We start from the raw sequence: 23,942 nt of genomic DNA, 5'->3' as shown, positions 1-23,942 counted from the left end.
TGGTTTGTCCTTCATTTTTTTAAGCTTATAAAACATGGTGGGAAAGTGTGTGAAAAATTGTGAAATCTCTGTGAAACAGCGAAATCATTTTTTTAAGTAAAAGAAATAGGAAAAAAAAAAGTTCTTATCAAAATAATCGGATTTCAAGAGTTGTTCAAGTCATGTAATCATTTGAACACTTCCCATAGCTCACTGCCTGGTCTGACTTTGAGCTGCTGGGCTCAATCAATACTCAGTCAATGGTTTTCAGACTGAAATCTCGCAACAAAGAATTACCTTGTGATTGTCCTGACTCTTTTCTCTCTCTGTTGTTATTTTACTGTGGCTTCCTTTTTCCTGTCACTCAGCAGCTGTGATGTACACCATTTGGCATCTTTCCACACCGCAACATTTCCAGCTTCTCCTAAGCATATGCCATCCATCAAGACCACAATACTTACTATCCTTACAGTATTATACTAACATCTCACTGTATACAGCAATCCCTCTCCTACATCTTGTCTACCTCTTCCTCTGTGCTAATTCCATCCCGTCTCCTCTTGACTCAGAGTATTGCATGTGGGCTCAGTGCTGCTCAGTTGTTTCTGGAGACACGTCTGGGACAAGGAATAGCAATTTTACACAAAGACTATGTAATGGCATTTGAAGAGTCCTCAGAGAGAGAGAGGCAATGACAGAGTCATGTGGTGATTTGCAGCAGTGAAAATTTACCAAACACCCTTGGATTTCTGTGTGAAACTGGTCTAACATATTTTGAAAGGTTCTGCCTGTCTCTGTGAAAGGTTTCCCTCATTCTGTGTTTTATGAAGATGGAGGATACAATGTGCGTCACAAAATAAAAGAGGAGCCATGCACATTGGCAGTAAAGAGATACATTTTTGAACTTTGTCACTTGATGATGATGTAAATGGTGCATCACACATTTTCAACAGGTCCAACATTTCTATCAACTGAAGTCTGTGCCATGTTTTGTATGCTTTCACTGGTACACTGGAACAGCACTACATGTTACAAGTTAATGCAAAAAGAATAATTAGTCCAACAAACTTGATTATTGTGGTACAGTGTCAGCGTTTGCACATGTGAACTGCTTCATTAAGCTCTTAGTTTACCAACAGCACTATAAATGTAAAATCAAACAATCTAATTGAATGTCTACAGCAAAAGCTGGAAGATTTACAGATGATCATCACAACACTTTGAGTTGAAGTACAGATGTGTCTGTCATTAAATAACTGTACGTAAAAAATATGTAATTAAATTTGTACTTCCTGTGAGCTTTGTCATCCTCCAAAGTAAAACTTTACATTAATTTGTGGAAAACACTGTGAGCGCTCTTTCATTTTCTCCAAAAATGTGAACTCAAGTTAAAAAGGGACATCTTCTGCCTTTGGCTGCATATTTGCGCTGCAGTAGCTACATCCACAGCTTGCTGCTCATAAATGTGGAATAGAACCAGGGAAATGTGGGTGCACCCTCGAAAAATTAAGGAGCACAGAAAAAAAAAAAAAAGAAATCAGCAAAAGATGAAAACTCAGCTGCAGAGATGAATCAAACTAAACTGGGAACATAGGCAAGTCAGTGAGTGGTAATTTTTAGGCTGCCTGATTTTGTACCTTCAGTGCCTTACATTTAAAGAAAATCATGTTGTAATCTATAAGACATCATTTTAATGCTACTGCTTAAAGGCAAGGCAAGTTAAATTCCCTGTTGCAAAATATCCATTTCGATCACATTCGAGGCCAGAAAGGTTGCACTACTGAGCCCTTTGGAGGGACATAAACACATAATTATGGTGATGTAGCCATTCCTTGGTAGCATCCATTTAATAATCAATACAGTCCCAGCTAATCAATGGTATTGAGTTGAGCGTTATTGGCCCTAATAGTGGTATGATCTCACCACCAATTAACTAATCGATAACTATTCAGTCTGCTTGATAGAATATAATGAATGCATTCTTTCACAGGTTGTTGTTGTTGTGTGTGTGTGTGTGTGTATGTGTGTGTGTGTGTGTGCACGCACGCCATGCTGTGTGAGACCATTGCATTGTCCTGCCAGACAGAAAACAGTTATATCAGAGGAGAAACAGCCCACGGCAACACAGAACAATCTGTTCCAAAGGTCTCTTTAGAAGCTTCACATCACGCACACACACTTACACACATGCACAATAAGGACGTGCCATTCGACCATTCTCACATGAAAGGAAAACATAACATCTGGGCGGCACCCTGAACATTTTGCACTGTTTTCTATCTATTCCTGTCTTTAGGCCATCACAAGGCATCAGTCACAACCGGAGCTACAGAACACGAAGGGCACAAAGTACAACACAACACAGAATACAAATGTGCACTTAGATTACACCTTCAGGAGTGACCCTACACTGATTATGGGAAAAAGTACAATCCATATTCTTTCTTGCTTTAAAGATGATGAAAATCAAAGACTAGCAAAAAAATAAATAAATAAATAAAATAAAATAAAACAAAACAGTGAAAGAAAAAAAGATAGCCACAAAGATGTCTAGCATTATCTCTTTTTTCTCTGAATCTCACTTCAAAGACAGGATATGAAGAATTTACAGCAGTGAATCTTTAAAGTACTCTTGGGATGTACTCAAATCAATGCTGCAGGCAAGACAGACCAAAATGGAATCTCACAATCATTCAACACTCTAACGGGCTTTATCATCTAGCCATCAAACGTCAAAATGGAGACTAATGAAATAATGACAGCTTGATCCATGACTAAGCTTATGTTGTTACATTTTATCTGTGTTTCACCTTCTCTGGCTCCCCTTTTCTCGCAAGACTTTGTCTCATAAATGCTTGTCTGACACTTTCCTTCCCTCACCCTGCAGAGACGGCTGAACGATGTATGGAAAACTGGACAAAAGGATGGATTTACAATATAGCAAATGGCTGAAGTCTGACAGGCCAGTGTGAGAGACCACAGTTCGTCGTTGATTGTTCTGGGTGAACTGCTGGACAATTTTCCAAAAGGGAACACTGAAACAAGTCTATTTTATGTATGGCCAACTGGAATTCACGAGATAATAAAAAGAAAGAAGCCATCTATACTCACCAGAACAGTGACAACTCGTAGAACCACACCTCTCATGTTATTTTCCAATTTCCTGTCTGTCAGTGTGCCGTTCAAGCCATGGATTGGGTCCCATGTTGCCAGCTGCAGTGTGGCACAGACACAGAAAACAGTTAGATTTGCAGGCAGTGTGGACACTGCAATGGGTTTACACGTCCATGCACAAGACTTATAAACAGTAAAAGTACATCATTGTAATCTGGAAAAAAAAATGCTTATTTAACACATTACTTCGTCTTCTAATGCCCCAATTTCTATCATGTAGTACTTCAGAGCATACAGTGAATCACTTTACAGAACACTCAAACATAATGGTGATTTTCTTAAAATCAAATGTACTTTATGAATCAGAGCCAGACTGTCTGACTGTCTTTCAAGCTGCACCAATCTCCCCCATCACTTTACAAAGTCCCTGATCATATTTTCTTCATCTCTGTGCTGCCCTCTGCCTTCAATAAAATGTTGTTTTTTTAACTTTAAAGATCAAAGAGAGAGAGAGAGAGAGAGAGAGAGAGAGGCAGCGGAAAAAAAAGAAGTGATTTAGCTGTCTGCTAACCAAAGACAAACACACACAACCACACTCTCACACTGTGAGACACACAAAATTGCACGACATGATTTGTGCTTAGAAGAAAACACAAATACACCAGAGAAGCAGAAGGCATACTGCAGAGGGAAATATGGGATAATCCACTTTTCCAAAGCCTGAAGTTAGTGTTGAATTTGCAGTTCGCTGCCAATTCTGATCAATTCCCTTTTGGGAGCAATACTTACAGTAAAGCTTAGCTATACTGGTTTCTTTTTCACACTCTGCCATTTAGTTAACATTTCATTTCCTATTTGAAGTATTGTTGACAGAATAAAAGGCAACAGTTTAAATCCTCTGGTAGGATTACTTTTCTTAGCGTAGTCAGAAGCAGGTTTTTGCATTAGAGGCTACAGCCCGATTTTGCCTAATTATATCTCTTCTCAGGCCTGCGTGGATGTGCTTGATTGACGTCTCCCTAACGCTCCTGTTGCACTTCAACTTGAGCTAAAGGCTAATCAGCCATCACTGAAAATGCCAATGCGGTGCAGTTGTGCAGGGCCTTTGAAAAGATAAGTTCCAAGCAGGGTATTATTTCCCTTTAATCACTTGCTTGCGCAGACATGACCCATTCACAAAGGTGTTTTCACTGATTTTATCTCCTCTCAGGACTGAGAGGAGGACACACATTGTTTGACACATTCAGGTAGATTATATTACATAATATCCTCATCTCAGCCTGGAGGGGGAGATGTGGAGCTAAAATCTGAATCTAACTCTTCTCCCACACACAAAATCTGCATATGCTATTTTTGTTCTTTTCTATTTTATAACATGCACAAAACAGAGGCATTTGTAATATTCTGTTTCTCTGAAGATGAGCCAACTAACCTTTATTTTATAACAGATAAAAAAACTGCTGAACTCTTCCCATGATGTTGACACAGCCCTGGATCAAAGAGTGTAAATGTGTGTGTACAACCTACTTTCTACTCACGTTTGCTGCCAATAACCTTTCCCAGTTTTCTAAGACACACATATACAGTGTGTTGTGTGTGTGTGTGTGTGTGTGTGTGTGTGAGTGTGTGTGTGAAAGGGGGTGCATGTAAAGGGAAAAAGATACAATGGAGGTACAACTAAGAAGCAGACTGGACACAGAAACACATAACAGACAAACAAGATACTAATGCATGGCGAGAAACGATAATTAAGGACACAATAAAAGGTGAATTTACAGCACAACAGCTATTTCAAGTACTTGTAAAAATGCCATGGTGTTCAATCAATACAACTTTAGCAGTGCAGCCAAACTCTATGAGGAGAGGCCAGTAGAACAGAGAGGTTCAAATCTGTATGTTAACACACATGAAGAAAATGAATCCTGGCATGTGGGTACACATACTATCCAAAAACCTGTTACAGGAACATGTGTATACACACAGTAAGGGAGGTAAATAGTGGAAAATAGTTTGTGTGGCAAAGACAGTTGGAGATTGGCTAAAAATAGACAAAAAAAATCCCAGGCACACACACAAAAAAATCTATCTCTTTCTCTATACAGTATATATATCTATATCTATTTTTATAGATATAGATAGATAGATAGATAGATCTTGTAGAAAGTTCTGCGTTCTTTGTGGTACAGTTTTGACAACATAAACACTGACCACCACATACTAATTTTCTATTTTTTTTAACAGTTTGTTAAAACAATCTGTCTATGTTCTTAAACCAAATCTGTCTATCTCAAAGAATTAATTCTTCAAATAAGTTATTAGCAAGCATGTAGGGAGTATATATTGTTAGAATAACTGTGGTCAAGTGAGTCATCATTTATGAAAACCTGGTCAAGCCAACAGCTGCTTGGATTTTTATGCATGTCTGTTCTGTTATAACAGTGCTTGGAGTAGCCACAAATTTTGAATGACTCACAGTTATTTGACAGAAAGTGAAGCAAACGAGTGTAATTTTACTGTTGGGTATTTGGGTAATTAATTTAAGAAAGTCATTTCAAGAAAGCCAATTCTCTGTAGACACTTTTTTAAAATCAGCATCAACCATCTACTCATGGAGTTTACATCACTCTGACTGGCATTATATTGATTTTCATAACTATAGTGTGACATAAGCTCACCAGAAACAGGTGAACACAAACATAATTACATTATTGTTAGCACACCCACACATACCTACACATTGAAAGCGCATAAGCGCACAAAACAAGCCAGACATGCAAGGACATTGGTGCAACACATACATTATTCCTGTGTTGTTTCTTATCTGCCATTCAGTAATGAGCAAGCAACAAATGTATGGACATTTAGGTTGGTACAAGAAAGAGTGTAGATTTGCAAAAGATAGCTTGAGAGAATATTTGCCATTTTTCTATAACCTGCTGTACATGGGGAAACAGTCCAATAAAGCAAACCAGACAAAAAAATAAAAACTGTACCCTGTTACAGATGAGTTTTGCGACGGAGAAGTAGTGAGACTGGGCTTCTTGAGTGGAAACAGAGGAAGCGTAAATAAATAAAGCATGACGAATGCAAATTGAAATGGTGTTGTAGAGCAGTGTGTGCTCCCCTGTCAACCTTTTCAGTTGTTTACTTCCTAAAATCTTGGTCCAGTCTTTTGATAGTGTGGCTTATTTGTGGCAAAGCCCTGAAGAAAAAGTAACAAACAGTCAAGTATCCTGCAAGCAACTGAACCTTAGCAAACACACCTGCTACAGCACTGCATTTCAGTCTTGTACAGAGCTGTTTAGCTGTATGGCACTGAGACACAGCCCTTGTATTTAAAGTCAGTGTGAATATACTGTAGGCACTGTGTATGATTTAGCACTAATGACAAATGAGTTATAAAATAAAACAGTATGGTTTTGGTTTTTTTTACAGCATTTCCTGTATTGCCTCTGGAATTGCATTGCCTTCTGTGGTCATATTACCCTTAAGCAAGGCAGTAAATATTGATCCTTCTGGACTGCATTAATAAAACAAGAGCTCCAATCAAAGAGTATTTTCAAGACTGTGTTGACTTCTAGTGTTCGTTGCTCCATCAGTCAATAAGAAAACATCTGTTTTCACTTTCGCTGAGGTCCTAAACGCCTGATCCGCAGTCTTTGAAGAAAGAGAATCTAAATGATATTAAAGAAACTTCAGCAGTGAATATCCTACAATGGCCTGTCATGAATGTAGCTTAAGCTGCATTTCCTGCAATGCCAATAAGTTGAGGAGAAGCACATTAATCAGTTGAACACTTCAGTAATCACACAGGCTATCAATCGTGACTATATATAGAGAACACGTGACTTCACTCAGTCATTGACAAACGGACACAAACACACGTAAATGCACACACTTTACACATTACGGGCACATTTAATTTTACTCTCCCATTCTCAAGATGGATTGGTCATGATGCATTTTGAATGGTAGGAATAAATAATGACCAAATGAGTCATTAAGGCCTAGTTTCTGGAATGACTAAGGTGAGTGTTAAAATTATTATCCAAAACGCTCTTTGTAAACATGTACTGAACTGAGCATCTTTGTGGTTTAGTTGTATTGAACTGTATCTATTTTTGGGAGCACAGATATTGTTTAAAAGTCAATTTGGCATGTTTCTCTATTTTGATGATCAGGTCTTTCATAATTATTTTTTTTTTCTGTACATTGTAGGCTACAATAAGTTGTGGAGAGACCAACAATGCAGCTCTTAATAAAACCAAATCCTTTAATTCCATTTATCTGATATAGTGATATAGTAATTTCATAGATCAGTTTACAAATGTAATTGGATGAACAAAAGGAAGGAAAAGCAGAGACAGAGAGAGAAGAGAAAGTAGAAGTGAAAGAACCTCTACAATACTACAACAAAATTGGATATGCCACATTATCTGAATATCAATAGAAGTTTAGGGAGTTCAGTGCTAGCTAGCGAGCTGGCTTTAGCATAGCTAAGTTAAAGACAGGGAATGTCACTAATAAGTTTGGCCACTTCAATATTGCTCTAGAAAATGTTATTTAATGTGACCATTATCAACTTATAGGCCCTAGAAGCTGGCTTAGAGCTCTGCAGCTATTTACACGTGTATGCTGGGTGCATGCATAAAAGGGAATGTTTGACAATTCAGTTTAGGTAATTAAATTAGCAAATGTTGCTGTAGGGAAATAATGTTAAGATGAGACATAGGGAGAAAAGAATGCACTTGTGTCGGAAGTAAAAAGGAAGACTGAACAGTGAGAGTGGTATGTAAGTGCGAGATGAATAGAAAGTAAAGCATTGTGGGATGCTAATGGCAGTGTTTTGAAGCACAGTGGGTCATTCACTTAACACACACGCGCACACACATACACACACACACACAACCACATTTATTTCATACTGTCAGGGGGAAATGAGCCCTTATCTGGAGCTGTGGAGATAAGCAGAGGCACTGGGCCTCTCTACTAGCCAGGCTGCCATTTTAGCTCCTAACACACATGCATGTCCACACACACACACACACACACACAAGGCTGCCTTCACACTCTTCTGTTATATGAAAGTCAAAACAATATAAATAGAGTGGAAATACTGATATTCAGATAATGTAGCATGGCCAATTTTGTTGTAATATTACAAATTAGTTCTTTCATTCTGGTTTACTTTCCCCTCTCTGTGCTCATTTCTTTCCTCTTCCTCATTCAGTAACATTTGTAAGCTGGTTTGTGAAATGGAACTCTAACTAATCTAACCTTGCCTAACTGAGGAACCTCACCTTGCAACCCAGCTAACTTGCCTTCACCACAAGCATCCACCTGCAGCAGTGATTGTCCTTCTAGGTTTGTCTGTCTGCATACAAGCACCAGAACTGTCTGGACGTGCTTAACTCTCACCCTTTTAACACTTTGTAACCCCTCCTCAAGTCCTCATCAGGCACAGGTGCCACCACTTCTCTAATAACTGTCCGCTCCCCTCCCTGACCACAACTCCATCACAACAAAAGTAACACTAACCATACCCCAAAACACAGCTCAGGAGAACAAGGCAGATAACCACAGGTTCATTTAAACCAACATTTGTCAACAGAGAAATAAAAGTCTTGGCTGAGAGACTGGTCTGTTGAGAGAGCTCTGTGAGCCTGGCCAGCTGGCTCAAGTGATTAGTAAAGTTCAGTGAAAAAAAACGCTACTCCATTAAACCTTGTACTTGATGAATATTAATGAATTTAAAGCCATCAGGAAATATGTTTTGGTATGAAAATGTTTTTATGATTACTATTATTATTTGTGTTTTCCCTCTTTGCAGTCATTCCAATCATCAAAACTAATGTGATGGAAACAAACTGAAAAACATTACAACATGTAGCAATAATAAATTGGAGCTTTAAGATTTTATGTGGTTCTCAGAGGGAATCAATGCTACATTTTTGAATAAACAGATATTCAAGCAAAGAATATCATATAAATAAGTGTGGATTAATTCATCTCACTCTCGCTGGCGGCAGATGTTGTCATTTTGCAGAAGTGATAAGTGAGATTTTGTAAATTTCACAGCAGGGCATTAGGCCTATGTTTTTTCAGCACGGCTTGATGCTTGTTCATGTTGTTCATAGTTTTTTCTAGTAACTTTTTTAAACTTTTTTTTCAAACTTTGCAGCTTGAATAAATGTGATGGAGAAGTAATGAGTTCAAGGCTAACAGAGCGCACATGCGCACACACACAGATTGTTGTGTTTATTTCAGCATTGTTAGGCCATGGTGACATGACAAGAACCCTACATTAATACAACATCAAAAAAACTGGACATACAGTAGTTTAATCACCTTCCCATCTCCACCGGTCATCATGACCCAAGACTTACATCTACCCACCACACACACACACACACACGCATACACACACACACACACACACACAGACCTTGAGCATTTCAAGGGATGTGTAACCATACACATTTAAAAGTAAATGGACCATCGATCGATGCTGTGTGGGGGCCAGAACAGTCATTTACTGTTACAACGAACCATTTCACTCTACACAACTCACCCACCTATCCTATCCCACACACACACACACACACACACACACACACACACACAGACACTTAGATGAACACAAAACTCACATATATTGACACACAATCAAACAGTATGTATGTGTACTCTAACCTAAATGGCATCTCACAAGCACTGAGGACAACTTCGTTTGAGGCTTCCTGCATCTCTCACTTTCTCGCCCTGTGGCAAACACATCAAAGCACACTGTGCAACAAACTGTGGCTTTTGGTCTGATTGTTACATGCATGACTCGCAGTGATCCAAAACTCAATCGATAGCAGGTGACATTTTGAAGCAATGGGGCTGAAAACCGTGTTTATGGTTCTGACACAGAATAGTGACTGCAACAAGATCAATCTGCACAGGAAGCTGTAAGAAGTTAAACTATGAGAAAAGTATGAATAAATGTGGTCAAAAAATCTGTCTCTACCCTGCCTCAAATTACTGCTGGTAGACAAAAAAAGCAATTCCCCATGAAATTGGACCTTGGCAATTGCTGTATTAGCTGCTGCACTTCCTCTCACCCCACATAATCAGCTCCACCAGTGGAGGGAAAGATTTGATTTTGGGCTTTCTAATGCAGTGTAATATTGAATTGTTAGTGTTCTTATCTCCTTGTATTTCATCTGCTTACTCTTCACCAACAACTAGGAAAATACAATATGACTTTTTATCCCTCCATTCTTAAACTATTTGTTTTCTCTGCGCTAACTTTGTTTCATCTGCCACACACTAATGTGTTGCATCCAGCCTCTGTAGCACTGTAACACTCCTTCTGCCATCTCTGCCAAACACTCATATGCCTGCCGTTGCAGTAAAGAGACAGCAGCCAGACTCGGACACAGTCAAGCTGCTGAGCAGTTTCGCTACTCCTGCCTCCTACGCTCTCCTCCAGTGCCCCCCAACAACCCCCTCTTTCCTGCTGATGAGTAACATGTGTGTCAATGCAGTCTCCAAACAGCTTGCACACCAAGCCTTCCTTCTGTCCTCTCCCCTCTGTTCCTTTCATTCAATACCACTTCCAAATCTTTTCAGCCCACAAACCCTTCCTCACTCTGTGTCTCTACCCTGTCCCTCTCTGTCTCTCTCTCTGTCTCTGTCTTCTAACAGAGAAGGGACAGCTTGTTGCAGCAAGCAGTCCAGGCTGCATTAATATCAATGCCCTGCACTACCAGATGCTGAATTTCAACGTCATATTCTGTGTGCTCATCCATCCTGCTCCCTCAGAGAAAAATAGTCCCCCTTCAGTTGTGTTCCATTTTATTTTATGCTATTCTATTCTGTTCTTTTGTTCTGGTTCAACATTTGTTGACAGGTTTGCCTCTCAATATCTGCATCTCAAATAACTGCACAAACTCCATTCTCTTAATTTATGTCCTTTGACTTCTAAACTGTTGGTATAATGCAATTATAAAATATTGAAAAGTATGTCCTATTACAATCACTGTGTCTTTGATAATGAGACTACTACCTGGAAAGCAATTATATTTGAAAAAGCCACTTAGGCAAAGTTCTGCCCAGCTGCCTGCTTCCCTAATAGAATTGAATTTCAAGAAAACAATCACAGCAGCAAAAGAAAAATTGCTGGCAAATTACTGATAAACTGTGTAATGTGTAAGCTAATAATGTAAATGGAAACATGGTTCATTAGAAAGAGCTGTATTTTTTCCACAGGGTTGTATTATCTCCTTTACGCAAAGGGAAAAAAATTGACATTGCAATTTAAAAAGTCATTTTGAAACTCAACAGAAGAGCTATTGGAGTTTCCGGTCTCTTTCTTTCTCTCACACACAAAAGAGATTAACTGTTTAAGTGAGTGAACAGCTTTAGTTACCTGTAAGGTTATATTCAGCAGAATGGCTAGACAAAAAAACAGCAGTAAAAGCAAGGTAGACATTAAAATCATAGAAATCACAGAAATCTTGGTGTAGGTTGAGAATCAAAAACGGGTTGTCAGTACTGAAAGCACCAGCCATCTCATAAACTAACCAACACTGTTTTTGTTGCTTTTGCACATGTTTTGCTTTTTGCACTCTTTTTCTGTTCTTGTGAGCTGCCACAACAACTAAACTTCCCCACTGTGGTATCAATGAAGTTCTTATCTTATACACTTATGTGGCCACATACTTCTGCTTTCAGTGGGCACACTGTTTGTTTCTAAATTAATGTGTATGTGCACTGCTGTAGTTTGACTGCAGCTTTGGTCACTTTTTATTCCCATTCTGGACAAATTCGCCTTCAGAAAGTCAGTTTTGGTACCATTGCTATCATTTAATTATTAGACTGTTTCTAGAGAAGATCCACAAGGTAACATCAAATGGAATAAAGGAAGTATCTTTGCTATTATAGGACCTTTAACTTTAGAGTTTGTTTATATTATGCCGTTTTGATTGGTCTTTTGTGGATTTGCATCAGTATGTCTGAACAATCATAAACCTGAAATGAATTTTTCAGTTTGTTCCCTGAAAGTCTGTAGAATACATTAGCACATTTCAATTTAAAAATTGGATTACCAGAGGAGAAAAAGGATGTTCATGACTTTACTTTTGGCTAATCAACATTCACCTTTAATTCAGTTGTGACAGCTCACCAAGATTATATTGGAAACATAATTAAATTCAAATTTGCTTTCATTAAATCAACTGGCAAAAAACACAATCTAAATATTCTAAAGTAGTAGTCATAGTAGATTATTCTGTACTATGACCTTCAAGAAGGCACTAAGGCAAAAAACAAAAAAGAAAAAAAAAGAATAGCATCTATGTCTGAACTGTATTCAGACATAACCACAAATGCACACTCCTTCCACACATATTCATGTCCCATCAACGCATGTCATTAACTTGACTTCTTCCCACGGAGTCTTTATGCTTTCTCATCTCTCAGGTTCCCATGGATCATGTCTGGTCCTCCTGCTGTGGGCTGTGGTCCTGCTTGACATTGACGACTATTATTACTGCGTGTTATATTTCTGCATTATTATTATTACTACTATTTATTACTACTACTTCTATCTCTCTATGTACTCTCCCACTCTCTTGGCCTCCCTCTCTCTCACAACCCAACCGGTCAAGGCAGATGGCCGCCCACATTGAGTTGGGGTCTGCTCCAATGTTTCTGCCTTCTCAAAGGAAGTATTTCCTTGTCACTGTTGCCAAGTGCTTGCTCATGGGCGTTTTGTTGGGTCTCTCTAAAAATCAAATTAAAGTGTTTGGTCTAGACCTGCTCTAATTGGAAAGTGTCACGACTGTTGTTGTGATTTGGCGCTACATAAATAAATTGAATTGAACTGAATTGAACTGAAGAAACACACACCACCTCAGAGAGGGTGACAGGGGAATTTTCTTTTTTTAAATAGCAGTTTAGGAACGTGGATTTTTTTTTTAATCTCATGCCAAGCAGGTTTTGGTTTTGTAAATGAGTGAGCATACAAATGAAGTGAGAGCCTGGATTTTGCACCAGTGTGAAACATTACGAGGTTAAAGGTTTAATGGGGACCTTTGTGAATAACTGCATGGTATTTTACTGATGCACAGTGGTGAGCATATGGTAGAAGTAAGAGTTGGTAAAAAAAAATATTAAAGAGAAAATAAAAAGAAACAGAAAACAGCACAAAAGCTGGAGCGTATTGGTGGCAGATTATCCTGTTCAGGACCTGAAGTAATAAACGTACATTTGGTTCAGCAGGATCACTTATAAATGTTCATTCTCTCTCTCTCTCACATACATACACACACGCACACACACACACACACACAGCAGTCTATACAATCTGATCATTACAATACCCACAGCAACAAGCTCTGTTCTGATTTCCCTGATGAGCTGCAATCTGTTTTATTGCTTACTTGAATTGTTGGGAAGATGTGTGTGTGTGTGTGTGTGTGTGTGTGTGTGTAGCCATTTCAAACAGTGGTAGCATATATACAGTTCTAATATTTTACGTTAACATGCTTATAATTATCAATCTTAAAATTAAACTGCGTTATCATTTCATATATTGTCTGTCTGGTTTTAACTGAATAAGAGCACAATGTTAATAGTATTTCCTCAATGGAGTTTATAAAACTTTTTCTTTCTTTCCGTTAACCTCTGAGTTTGAGATATAAAACAGTAGTTTAAAACTAAATTATATCAAAGAGATCCACGGGCATCCCATCATAAAGAAATTAATTAAAAATTAATGATAAGGTGATAATGGTAACTATTTGTGTTTTCATCTCCATGTGTTTACTGTTTTTGTCTTTTATGTTTTCTTAAAGGGGGGAAGGGGGTTGGATCATTTTTTAAAAAAAAAGATATTCTCTGTCACGGCTTTTAATGTCCTCATAGGAAAATGAGAGGAGAGACGTCAGATAGCACAGTGCACCGACGTGGACACTGATGGAAGAGTGTTGAAAGACTGACGTTCCAATGGGGAATATAACTGTGACATGATAAGGGTTACCTGCAAACTCCTTCTGTAATGTTAATGGCTGGAAAAAGTTCTTAACTGGTCTGTTATCTTTTTCACTTCCTGTCACTTTCCCTTCCCCTCTTTCTTCAATCATCTTCACATACCTGTCTGTCTGTCAGGTGTTTTGGATGCAAGCAGACAGTCTCTCCTCTCTTTGCCATCACACTCAGAGATACATACTTTTCTAACTTGCTCTACCGTGGTGGTGTGTATATAATATCTACACTTGTGGCTTGCTAAGTGATGTTTCTCATCAGTTTTACCTGCTTAGCAAGACTTGACACACACATCGCTGAAGAAGCACGAAGGCAGAGATGCATGCCGCTGAAAATATATGCAAACCTGCTCATGTATTCCACCCACACCACACACACACACACACACAGATATGAAACAGATATAGAAATGCATGTACAGATGAAGACCTAAATCCATAGGGACTGTTGAGTCAGGTTAAGTAAAGCAGGAATAAGTTAAAATCATTAAATACCACTGGGTTATAAATAATACATGCCACATTCACGGGGGGTTAGAAATTATACATGTACATGTGCAGTGAGTGAAAGTCCAATAAAATTGCAGATTTAAGCCATCAGAGACCCCGAGATGTACAACATGATTTGACTTTTGTCTGCATAACCTTTTTCAATCAAATTTGTAAGGGCGGTATCAGAAAAAGTGATCGACTAATCCACTGAAAGGGGCAGGTTTTAATATGGTCTGCCACAGGTGATTTCTATAAAATCTTCAGAAAAATTAAAGCATCTACCTGGATCACTTCGTGAGGCACTATCTTAGAGAAGCAGCAAGCCATAATCCTGCTGAAACCGCTTTTGAGAGTTCTACATAAAAGCTCACAGACAAACCTTAAGGTGGATGGATTTCTCTTTTATAACCGTGATCACACCAGACCAGGTTTTACTGTGTCAGTGTCTTCTTCTACCTCTCCTTCTTTTTCATCCTCTTATTTCATTGCCAGCTGACTGTATATTGAAAAGATGCTTTAAAAAGCATCACACAGAAGGGAGAATTAATAAAAAACAAGAATAAGAATGGATATAACCTTCACTGCTGTTTCAGTTCAGAATTATTTATTGCTGACATAAACTGTTTATATAATACATTCTTTGAGTGAATATCATTGCTGTTGCATAGGAATGTGGGAAAGTTCCTCACAACCTTTTAATTCAGCACAACACTTACATCCATCCATTCATTATCTATCAACATTTAGCTTTTGCATGGTTGTGGTGACAACACTTAGATCAACAGCGAAATCAAAAACACACTTCTAATTACGTTTTTGATTTCCTACAACGGAATTATCGCTAATTTTTGTAATTAATCCTAAATATCAGTGGTTGTATCCCTTCTTCTATCCTTCAGGACACACACAATATTCATCTTTAAACTTCAAACTGCAGTGGATTTCTTGCATGCAACCTCAGTATCAACACCTGTGTCCTTCCTTTACCGATGGTCTTGCTGAACAAGTGGAAAATGACACCAATTCAATGTACACAACGTCAACTGTGCTCAGATAGTTAGCCAGTGCATCAGTCATTCTGACAGCCCCTCAGTTCATTCCATACTGTGGGCAGTAAGTCAGCTGGCCAGTAAGCTGGTCACTCAGTCAGTCAGTGTGTGTGACTCAGATGCTAAAACCTTGACAGGTCTGTTAGACAGCTAACTGCTGGACTTCACGTATTGTACCTCTGAAGAAAAAAATACTGACATTTGCTGTCTGTAGGAATGAATGTATGTGTGTGTGTGTGTGTGTGTGTGTGTGTGTGTGTGTGTGTGTGTGTGCTTGCGTGTGTGTATGTGCTGCACATGTGGACAGTTAGGGGCTGTTCTACAGCCATTCTAGCAGGAGGATACACTTGGCGCCTTTCTCCTCTCAGCTGTCCAACACCCACTCTCACTCTTTCACACACACACACACACACACACACACACACATTCCTGTCACCCATCAATCTGATTCCTGCTGTTCACAGAGGGCCCGTCTCTGAGCCTGGTATGTTCAAACGCAGTCATTTTGTTGCATTAACTTGACTTCTCCCGTAAACACTAGTCAAGCAGGAAAAGGCAACAGGCACAGAAAGCAGAGGTCAGGAGGCTGATGATGGATGACAAGTGAGACAGAATAATAACATCCAGGGTGGAAGACACATGCGGTATACATTCATGCATTTAAGAAAAAGGTAGGCTAAAGCCACTTGCAAAGGAAGTCTTGAAGGCAGCTGAAGTTGAACTAATGTGTTATTAAGCGACAGATCCACCATTTCACATCAAAATAAAATTAGAATTAAATTCAGGGAACATAGTGCTTCTCTCTTTCTTCTAGCCTATTCCCTGCCTACAGTCTTCCTGTCCAGAAAAACTAATTTATATTTTTAGGTGTGCTGCACTGCTGCAAGTTTTATCCATTACGAATATCAAATGTTGTAGCAGTAAAGGTTTCAGTGTAATGTGGGTGTCTTTAAATATAAAACCCTCAAGGTATTTATAAGGAAGTCACATGTTCGTAGTTGGGATATTGAGATGAATGACTGATGTACAAACTGTAGGACTTTGTCGTCAAAGACCGGGCTACGCATGCTGATTTGCATGTTTGGTTGAGTTTAAGCAACAAAAACAACTTTCTTTTCTTAACCGAGTTACAATACCATCACAACATTTTAGCTCTTTTTAATTGCAATAAGCAGATACTGCATTTCAAGAGAGGTTATCATAGAGAAAAAGAAATTAAATACATCATCAGACTGTTATACTGATCCTGAGTATTTAGTATGTTGTGACTTTTGCAGATGTGCTTGAAATCTTTAATCATTTGTAATTTCTAGGAGATGGGCTTGGTTATTGAAGGGCAACGCAGAAGGAAATGTTTCAAGAGCCGTAAGAAATGTATCATCCTTACATGTGTCCGTCACAACCTGCACTGTGTGGACAAATGCAGTCAGCAAGTACAGGAAGTACAAGGAGGCCAGCTGGGGTAAACAGCAGCAATAATCAGTAAAGAAGTTAGGTAAACACATACAAGGAGCGGGGGGGTAATCCTCTAGCGAGTTAGCTGTGGTAGCAACATGGGGAATGAAAAAGGAGTTAAGGAACTTTGGATGGAGCAGAACGGTGGCGGCATTTGTGCTCAGTAAGCTTGTGTGTGTACTCAGTGTGTACTCATACTGTTTGTGTACACAGCATGTGTATGTCTGTGTGCTCAGCACATAAGTGTATTTTCTGTCTGGTTCATGCGTGTCTGCAGCTATGCAAATATCTTGCATGTGTATGTGTAAGTTGCGTGTGGGTGGGTGTGTATTCACACACTTGTGTATTTGTGATCCACAGAGGCATGCAGTGCTAGGCAGACTCTGGCTGCTGTAATCCGAGGTTTACACGCTGTAATGCTGCTGAAAGCCTGCAGGCCTTGCTGGCAGAGAGAACGAGATGGAGAGAGAGAAGGAGGGACATTAGAGAGGAGACAAGAAAGAGTAGCTATGGGGAGGGCAGACGTAAGGGACAACAATTAGACTGATAAATGGAGGGAGAAAAGTCTAAATGGAGAAAAGAGGGGAAGCGACTGAAAAATATAGTTAAGATGGATACGTGCAGCAAGATACATTCATAAAGATAGCAAGAAGGAATCTAAAGGTAAAAGAGTTTGGAGGTGAACAGATATTATTCATATAAAGACTGTTGAGAATACTTTTTAAAATGGGACAACAAATGACTACAAAGTTAAGCCTTGTGTGTGGTTTGAAGACATATTTTCAGGAATGAAAAGTTGTGAGCGGAAGGCTAAATCCAACATTTGTCCTATGAGGCTGAAGAATTAAGACGCAGGAAGTCCATAGGCAAAACACAGAGAGTTACACGTTTCATATAATTCAATGAGTTTTTGTCCTAAAAGGGCAGACTATGAAATCAAAAAAAGCAGAACGAGTAAGAGAGTGCAAGGTGGCAAGGTGGAGAATGAGATGCCAGAAAATGAGATGAGATGAGAGGAGAGGAAATGAAATGAGAGAGGAAGGGCTGACAAGAAGTGAAAGAAGAAGGAGGGAAAGATGGATGACACATCAAACCAATGCAAATCTGTTCCCCTTACAGTAATTACTTGCGTATATGCAACCACACACACACACACACACGAATGTGCATGCCATAAATCCTTTGCTTATTAAGCCTATGAGAAAATCTACTGTAGGCATGTGATGATTCACTCGTAGATTATTCCATGATATAATTGGTATCCTGTTCCATGATAGACTGAGATAGGGTGTGGTGTGTGGGTGTGTGTGCATGTACCAGGGAATCAGGGGTTGCAAATTACAAAAGCAAGAGTAAAAGAGATAAAGAGAAATTGATTTCTGTACATTTAGAATTTAACACAAATGAATAAACTGAATGAATGAACTGAATATACCGTATATACCTTCTGCAACCTCAGAATGTGTAATACATTCAAAGGTTTTATTTCAAGGACAAGGTGTTGCAGCAACTGACTGGACCAACAAAACATTTTGATTAGCAGATAGCCTGCATTAAGTTATTAATTTATTTGTCCTTTGAAGGTTCATAGGAACTACATGTCCTCCCAGGATACACTGGGCAGAAGGCAATGAAAACTAGCAAAGACGGGTACCCATTTATATGTTTACACGGACAGCTGCACCTACAGTATACACTATGTCCTTGTATTCAGGCAGCTTGCAGCTTCAAGGAGAAGTAGATGCATGATGTGTCTTATATCCAGGACTACAACACTATCAGTGGTGTAAAGAAAATGTTGTTTCCTTACTGATATTTTCTCACTGGAGTGGCTCTTAGGGGGTTAACTGTCGCCCAGGGAACTTTTATTATAGCAAATGTACGATGAAAAAACTTCATACTGAAAATAAGGTCTTAGTAATTATAGGGGGAATAATTGGCTGGTGTTCTTAATAGCTTTGGGCCAATATTTACTGATTATTAAGAGGAAGAGTGAAGAGGCCATGATTGGCCTCTAGAGGCAGGATTACACCAAAGAACTGAGGTCATGCAGCGACTCTTTGGTTTCTCTAACCCTCTCTTTAGTGCACTTGACTGTCTCTAAAATCTTGTCAACTCTATAGATTGCAGTTTAAATTTCTTTCTGACGTGACACTATTGGTATCATGGAGATCTGAATACCATTATTGTTTAATATGAGCACCTAATTCAGGAACTTGCCTGGGTCCAGGCCTTGGAATCTGCTCATTCCACCAAGTTATTCTGATATGTCTGGTATCACGTCATGAAACAGTGGCTTCCCGTCCACGAAAACAGTTGATCGAGTGTCATGGATAGTACTAATGCTGTTGTCAAGCTGCTGTCACACTGTTGTCAAGCTAAATGTAATGTGGGATGAAAGTCCCAAAGAATTGGTTCGGTTTCTTATTATATGGTATAAGATGAGACTAGCATAAACTGGAAAAAAAAATGTCATAAATAACTGGCTGTACGTTTGGGAAATTTTTAACTGATATCAACTGAACCAAATTTGTGTAGTCATTAAGTTACACATTAAACAAGCATTTCATTTCATGGTAAACTCTTAATATATAAGCCTTCAATCTAAGAGTGGCTGAGAGCCCTCTGTGTGGTAAGAATGCAGGTTTTTTTTTTTTTAGTGATAAATTGGTAATCAAAACCACAGTCAGAGGGATGCTCATTTCAGGCAGGAGGATTATGTGTCTGGTAATATAATGGAGTTAAGGAAAGGATGTTGAAAGTGGGACTGTGTGGGACTGTGATGGCTCTCATCAATTCACACAGCTTCCTCATCATTCCCATCATTGCAGTAGTCTTGGCTTCTGCCGCTGCCATTGGGAATACCCGTCAAAGAGCCACAGAACAGATTTAGCTTGAGGAAAAAGTGAAAAGCTATGGGAAATTTGCCAATTTCATGGAGGCGTAAGGTAGTGTCAGGTAATGCTATTCACTCACACCAAAGTGAAGACACCTGTCCACTTCGCCACAGGTTCTCCTCACACAGCTTAATTTCTCACTGTGCCTTTTTGAACACTTGCCAATTGTTGGTCCATTGAACAACGGGCACATTTAAAATCATTAGGGTGCAATTTGTCACATTTGAGCACCTTTTCAGTTTTCATTTTCAATCTTATTTGCAATCAATCTTATAATCTTATATCTTGCCTGTGAAAATGGGTTAGGGTTATCAACCAAAAGATTCTCTTTAAAGAGTTTAGTTTTTGTCTTTCTTTGTCTCTGTCTCTCTACCAGTTCTCCTGTCAATTTACTTTGTATTTTTCACTTGGAGGACAGTTCAAATTATCCTAGTAGGGCAGCATTGCACAAAACTGAGCTTTGTCATGGCACTGTCCTTTTCCTGTAGAGAAGGAAGACATGATCCCTTATGATTCACTAAAGCTTGGCCTCTTTTTTTTCCTTGCAGGTGTACTGACCTGTTTCTGTGCCATGTTTGTCTCTGCAGACGCTCACTATTCTGTCTGCTATTTTACTATTCACCTCACTTAATCTCTTTCTTGTTCTGTAATTTTTGACCAATCTCTTGGTCCCTGAAATGCTCTTTTCCTGTCTCTCAGTTTCGGCTGAAGTGCTGTCCGCCCCCTTCTCTGCAGACTGGTTGTCTGCCCCTATTCACAAGGCCATGGTATGTTTAACACGAGGACACAACCTTGGTGTCAGACACCACTGTTCTCTCACTCCCATTCCTTCTCCACTGATCCCTCTCTCATTCTATGCTGCCACTGTAGAAGTGCCATGTTTACAGCCAGGTCACAGGCAATTAGGCCTCCCCCTTATCTCTCATTCACATCCCTGCTCCTGTCAATCTGTTCATCCATCCATCAATCCATCCCTCCACTATGTAGCAAAGATGAACCCAAGGGCTGGCAACCTACCTCATTTTCCTATCCCCCTTTTCTCCCCCCTGTCCATCCATCACTCCCCCCTCTGCACTCATTTATCTTTACATCTCTCTGGATGACTTAAATAAAAACATTAGCTCCAGGGTTTAAAAATGGCTTTTCCTTCATTTTTTATCTCCGCCCTCCCTGTATCCCTCCTCCAGTCCTCCCACCTTTTCATAAAGAACCCACACCAGTTCCTTCCCATCAGTTCCTTTTTATCTTTCTGAACCTCTTCAGACATGCCTGTCTTACCCAGACTTGCCTGGCTCACTTCTCTCCCTCCCTTGACCCAAAGTAATGTTGTATTAATAACATGACATCCAAGAGACAGAGAGATTGGGCAAATTTCTTCTCCTTGCTTGAATGTCATCAGTATTTATACAGCGGTCTGACTTTGCCCAAAAATCATTAAAAAAAAGTCAGAGCAAACAAACAAAATTGGAGATGTATGGCTGTTTTCCATCTCCATGAATCAACGATCCTTTAGTACCATATGTTTTATTTATATATTTTAAGGGTGTTTTGGGGCTCTTCCTGTTAAAATGCAGACAGAGACATCACATGCTTCACCGCAGCACAGTGGCAGACCAAATCAACTCAATAGGGGTTGGTGAAGGTGGCTGGCATCAGAGATTTACAATGCTGACTTCCACTCTTCTGTGTGCTTTTCTTTTCAGGCACCAGCTTTAAACAGACAGCTGTGTCTACGTTGTCCTACGACTGCCACATTATAGCCTTTGTATACACACAATGCAGCACGGTTCTTTCGTTCATTCTTCCTGAGACCCTGAAAGCCATTGCAGCACACTGACTCCTGGGTTCTTTAAATGATAATATGCATCAGAACTTTACCATATGCATTCACCTATACAGTAGCAGCATTTTCTTAAAAATCTGCATTCTCAGGCTTCCTCGTGTCACTGAGGAAAACATGAAACAGGAGTAACAGTAGAGCATCTGGGGAATAAAACTTCTCCTGGCTTGTCTCAACAAACAGAGAAGCAGACGAGTGGCTGCCGGGCTAGTGCTTGGTGTTACCCATACTGTTTACACAACGGGAGTTTTTGTTTGGCACCACAATGCATTTCCCAGTGGGGTTTGTATGACAGCAGGTAATAGTTAAAAATGCTGTCTCCCACTCATGTGTGTTTTCATATTTGTCTGCTTCACTTATTTACTTCCATTATTTCTCTCTAAATCGCATCCCTCTTCTGTCTGTGTCTCCCTGTGCTTTTTTGATAACTCTCTTTCCTCTCACACATATACAGAGACAGCAAAAATTCACATGCGCTGCCACACTTAGCTGATCCAAGGACACCAGAGGCAGTTTGTCAGCTTCAATTAATGTCCTGTGTCCACTGCACTGTGGTGAACCCACAATATAAGTTGCTGGTCAGTGCATGTGTGTTCACTCATGATTGACACGACCTTCCAGCTAAAACAAATCCTTGACATCAATCAAAGCACAGTAGAAGCCTGCAAATACTGAAGCATTCATGAGTTCACAGAGGTAAGAGCTGTTATCACACAGGTAGTAAGAACAGCTATTTAGTACTCCTGCCCCAGCCACACTTCAGAGAAGGACAGGGTAAAAGATAAGACAGAGACAATGAAGAAAATGAAAAGCTGTGAATGTTAAGATAAGAATAAGACTAATGAGATGATGCATGCTGTTGTTATCCCAGATGGGTAAGCCAACAGCTTCTTCAAACACAGTGTTTTATTTTCTTTCATTACATGAATTCTTTCTTTGAAGAATTTGCTGAAAATACCTTTGATGGAGCCAGACAAGCAGCACCTCTGTACTTATTGTTTGCGTTGAGCTAGATTGCACACGTCTTGAATGTCATTTTTGCACTGAACACAACAGAGATGAAATTAATATCGATATTTTCCTCTAACTCCACAAGTCCAACTCCACTCCACTTATCACTGTATTGAAAATGGCTTCATTAGGTTTACTCAGTCGATGCAGAGTTGATGTTAGATGGAAGGGATTCCAAATAAATTTAATGAAGTTAATTGTTAAGTAGGTTCACAATATCACTGGGGACTTGATCTGAAAGGCGTTTCTCACTTCATCTCAACTCTCAAGCCAACCATTTTAATCTCCTGTCTCATGATAATTCACAAGATGGCAGGGACATAATTATGAGGTTTAACGATAAGTTTTAAAATTTAAAAAAGCTAAGACTGAATTTGAAGTATTCTAAAAATATTGAAGACTTAACTCTTGTTTTTGCATGCTGGAAAAGTTTGGAGGCCCACTGCAATCACTCATAAAGTTTTTACCTCTAACATAAATAATAAAAGAAATGTCTCCTAAAATAGTGAACATTTGAGATCAGAATGCTAAATAAATAACAAAAACAAAACAAGAAATAAACAGCTTTTTCCTATGAAATATGTGGTTTGTCCTCTTCTCAGAACTTTCACAGTTTTGAAATCTGCCCACTGAGATGACTGAGAAGAAAAGAAGTGAAGGGGAAGGAAACTGGACAAATCAATGACGTCCTCTCTTTCTTCCCTCGTCAGTTTTTACCTCCCTTTTCCCATCTTCCTTTCACCCATGCATCTTTTAGTGCATCTCCCCTTCTTCCATTTCCTGCCCCCTCCATTCTTTCCGCAATCTCCCACCTGCCCTGAAGGTGGGGGAGACACGCTGAATAAAGATACATGCAAATCTACCTAATAGGATGGAAAATTGGAGGGAAATAGGGATCTTTCCCCTTGGAGATATTTTTTCTCTGTCACTATCTTTCCACCACTTCACTCTTTGCATGTTTTCGCCCAGATTTGCCTGCTCTTTCCCTTTGATTTATTTATTTTACTTTACTTCCCCTCAAACTCACTATCCGTGTCTCATTTTTCTGACTCACATACTGCCCATCTCTCTT

At 39.3% G+C, this 23,942-nt stretch overlaps 1 protein-coding gene across 3 annotated transcripts in view; it reads right to left on the bottom strand.

Moving 5' to 3' along the window:
- The window catches only part of grid2 (glutamate receptor, ionotropic, delta 2), a 427,565-nt gene that overhangs the window by 99,640 nt on the left and 303,983 nt on the right, over positions 1-23,942 (bottom strand). For all 3 annotated transcript variants that reach the window (XM_046387650.1, XM_046387649.1, XM_046387652.1), the window contains one exon: positions 3,091-3,192. In XM_046387650.1, the coding sequence (XP_046243606.1) occupies positions 3,091-3,192 (102 nt within the window). The remainder of the gene's footprint in view (positions 1-3,090; positions 3,193-23,942) is intronic.

The sequence above is a fragment of the Scatophagus argus genome, chromosome 4, assembly GCF_020382885.2.
Source record: "Scatophagus argus isolate fScaArg1 chromosome 4, fScaArg1.pri, whole genome shotgun sequence".
NCBI lineage: Eukaryota > Metazoa > Chordata > Actinopteri > Scatophagidae > Scatophagus > Scatophagus argus.
This window is presented reverse-complemented; position numbering and strand designations above follow the sequence as displayed.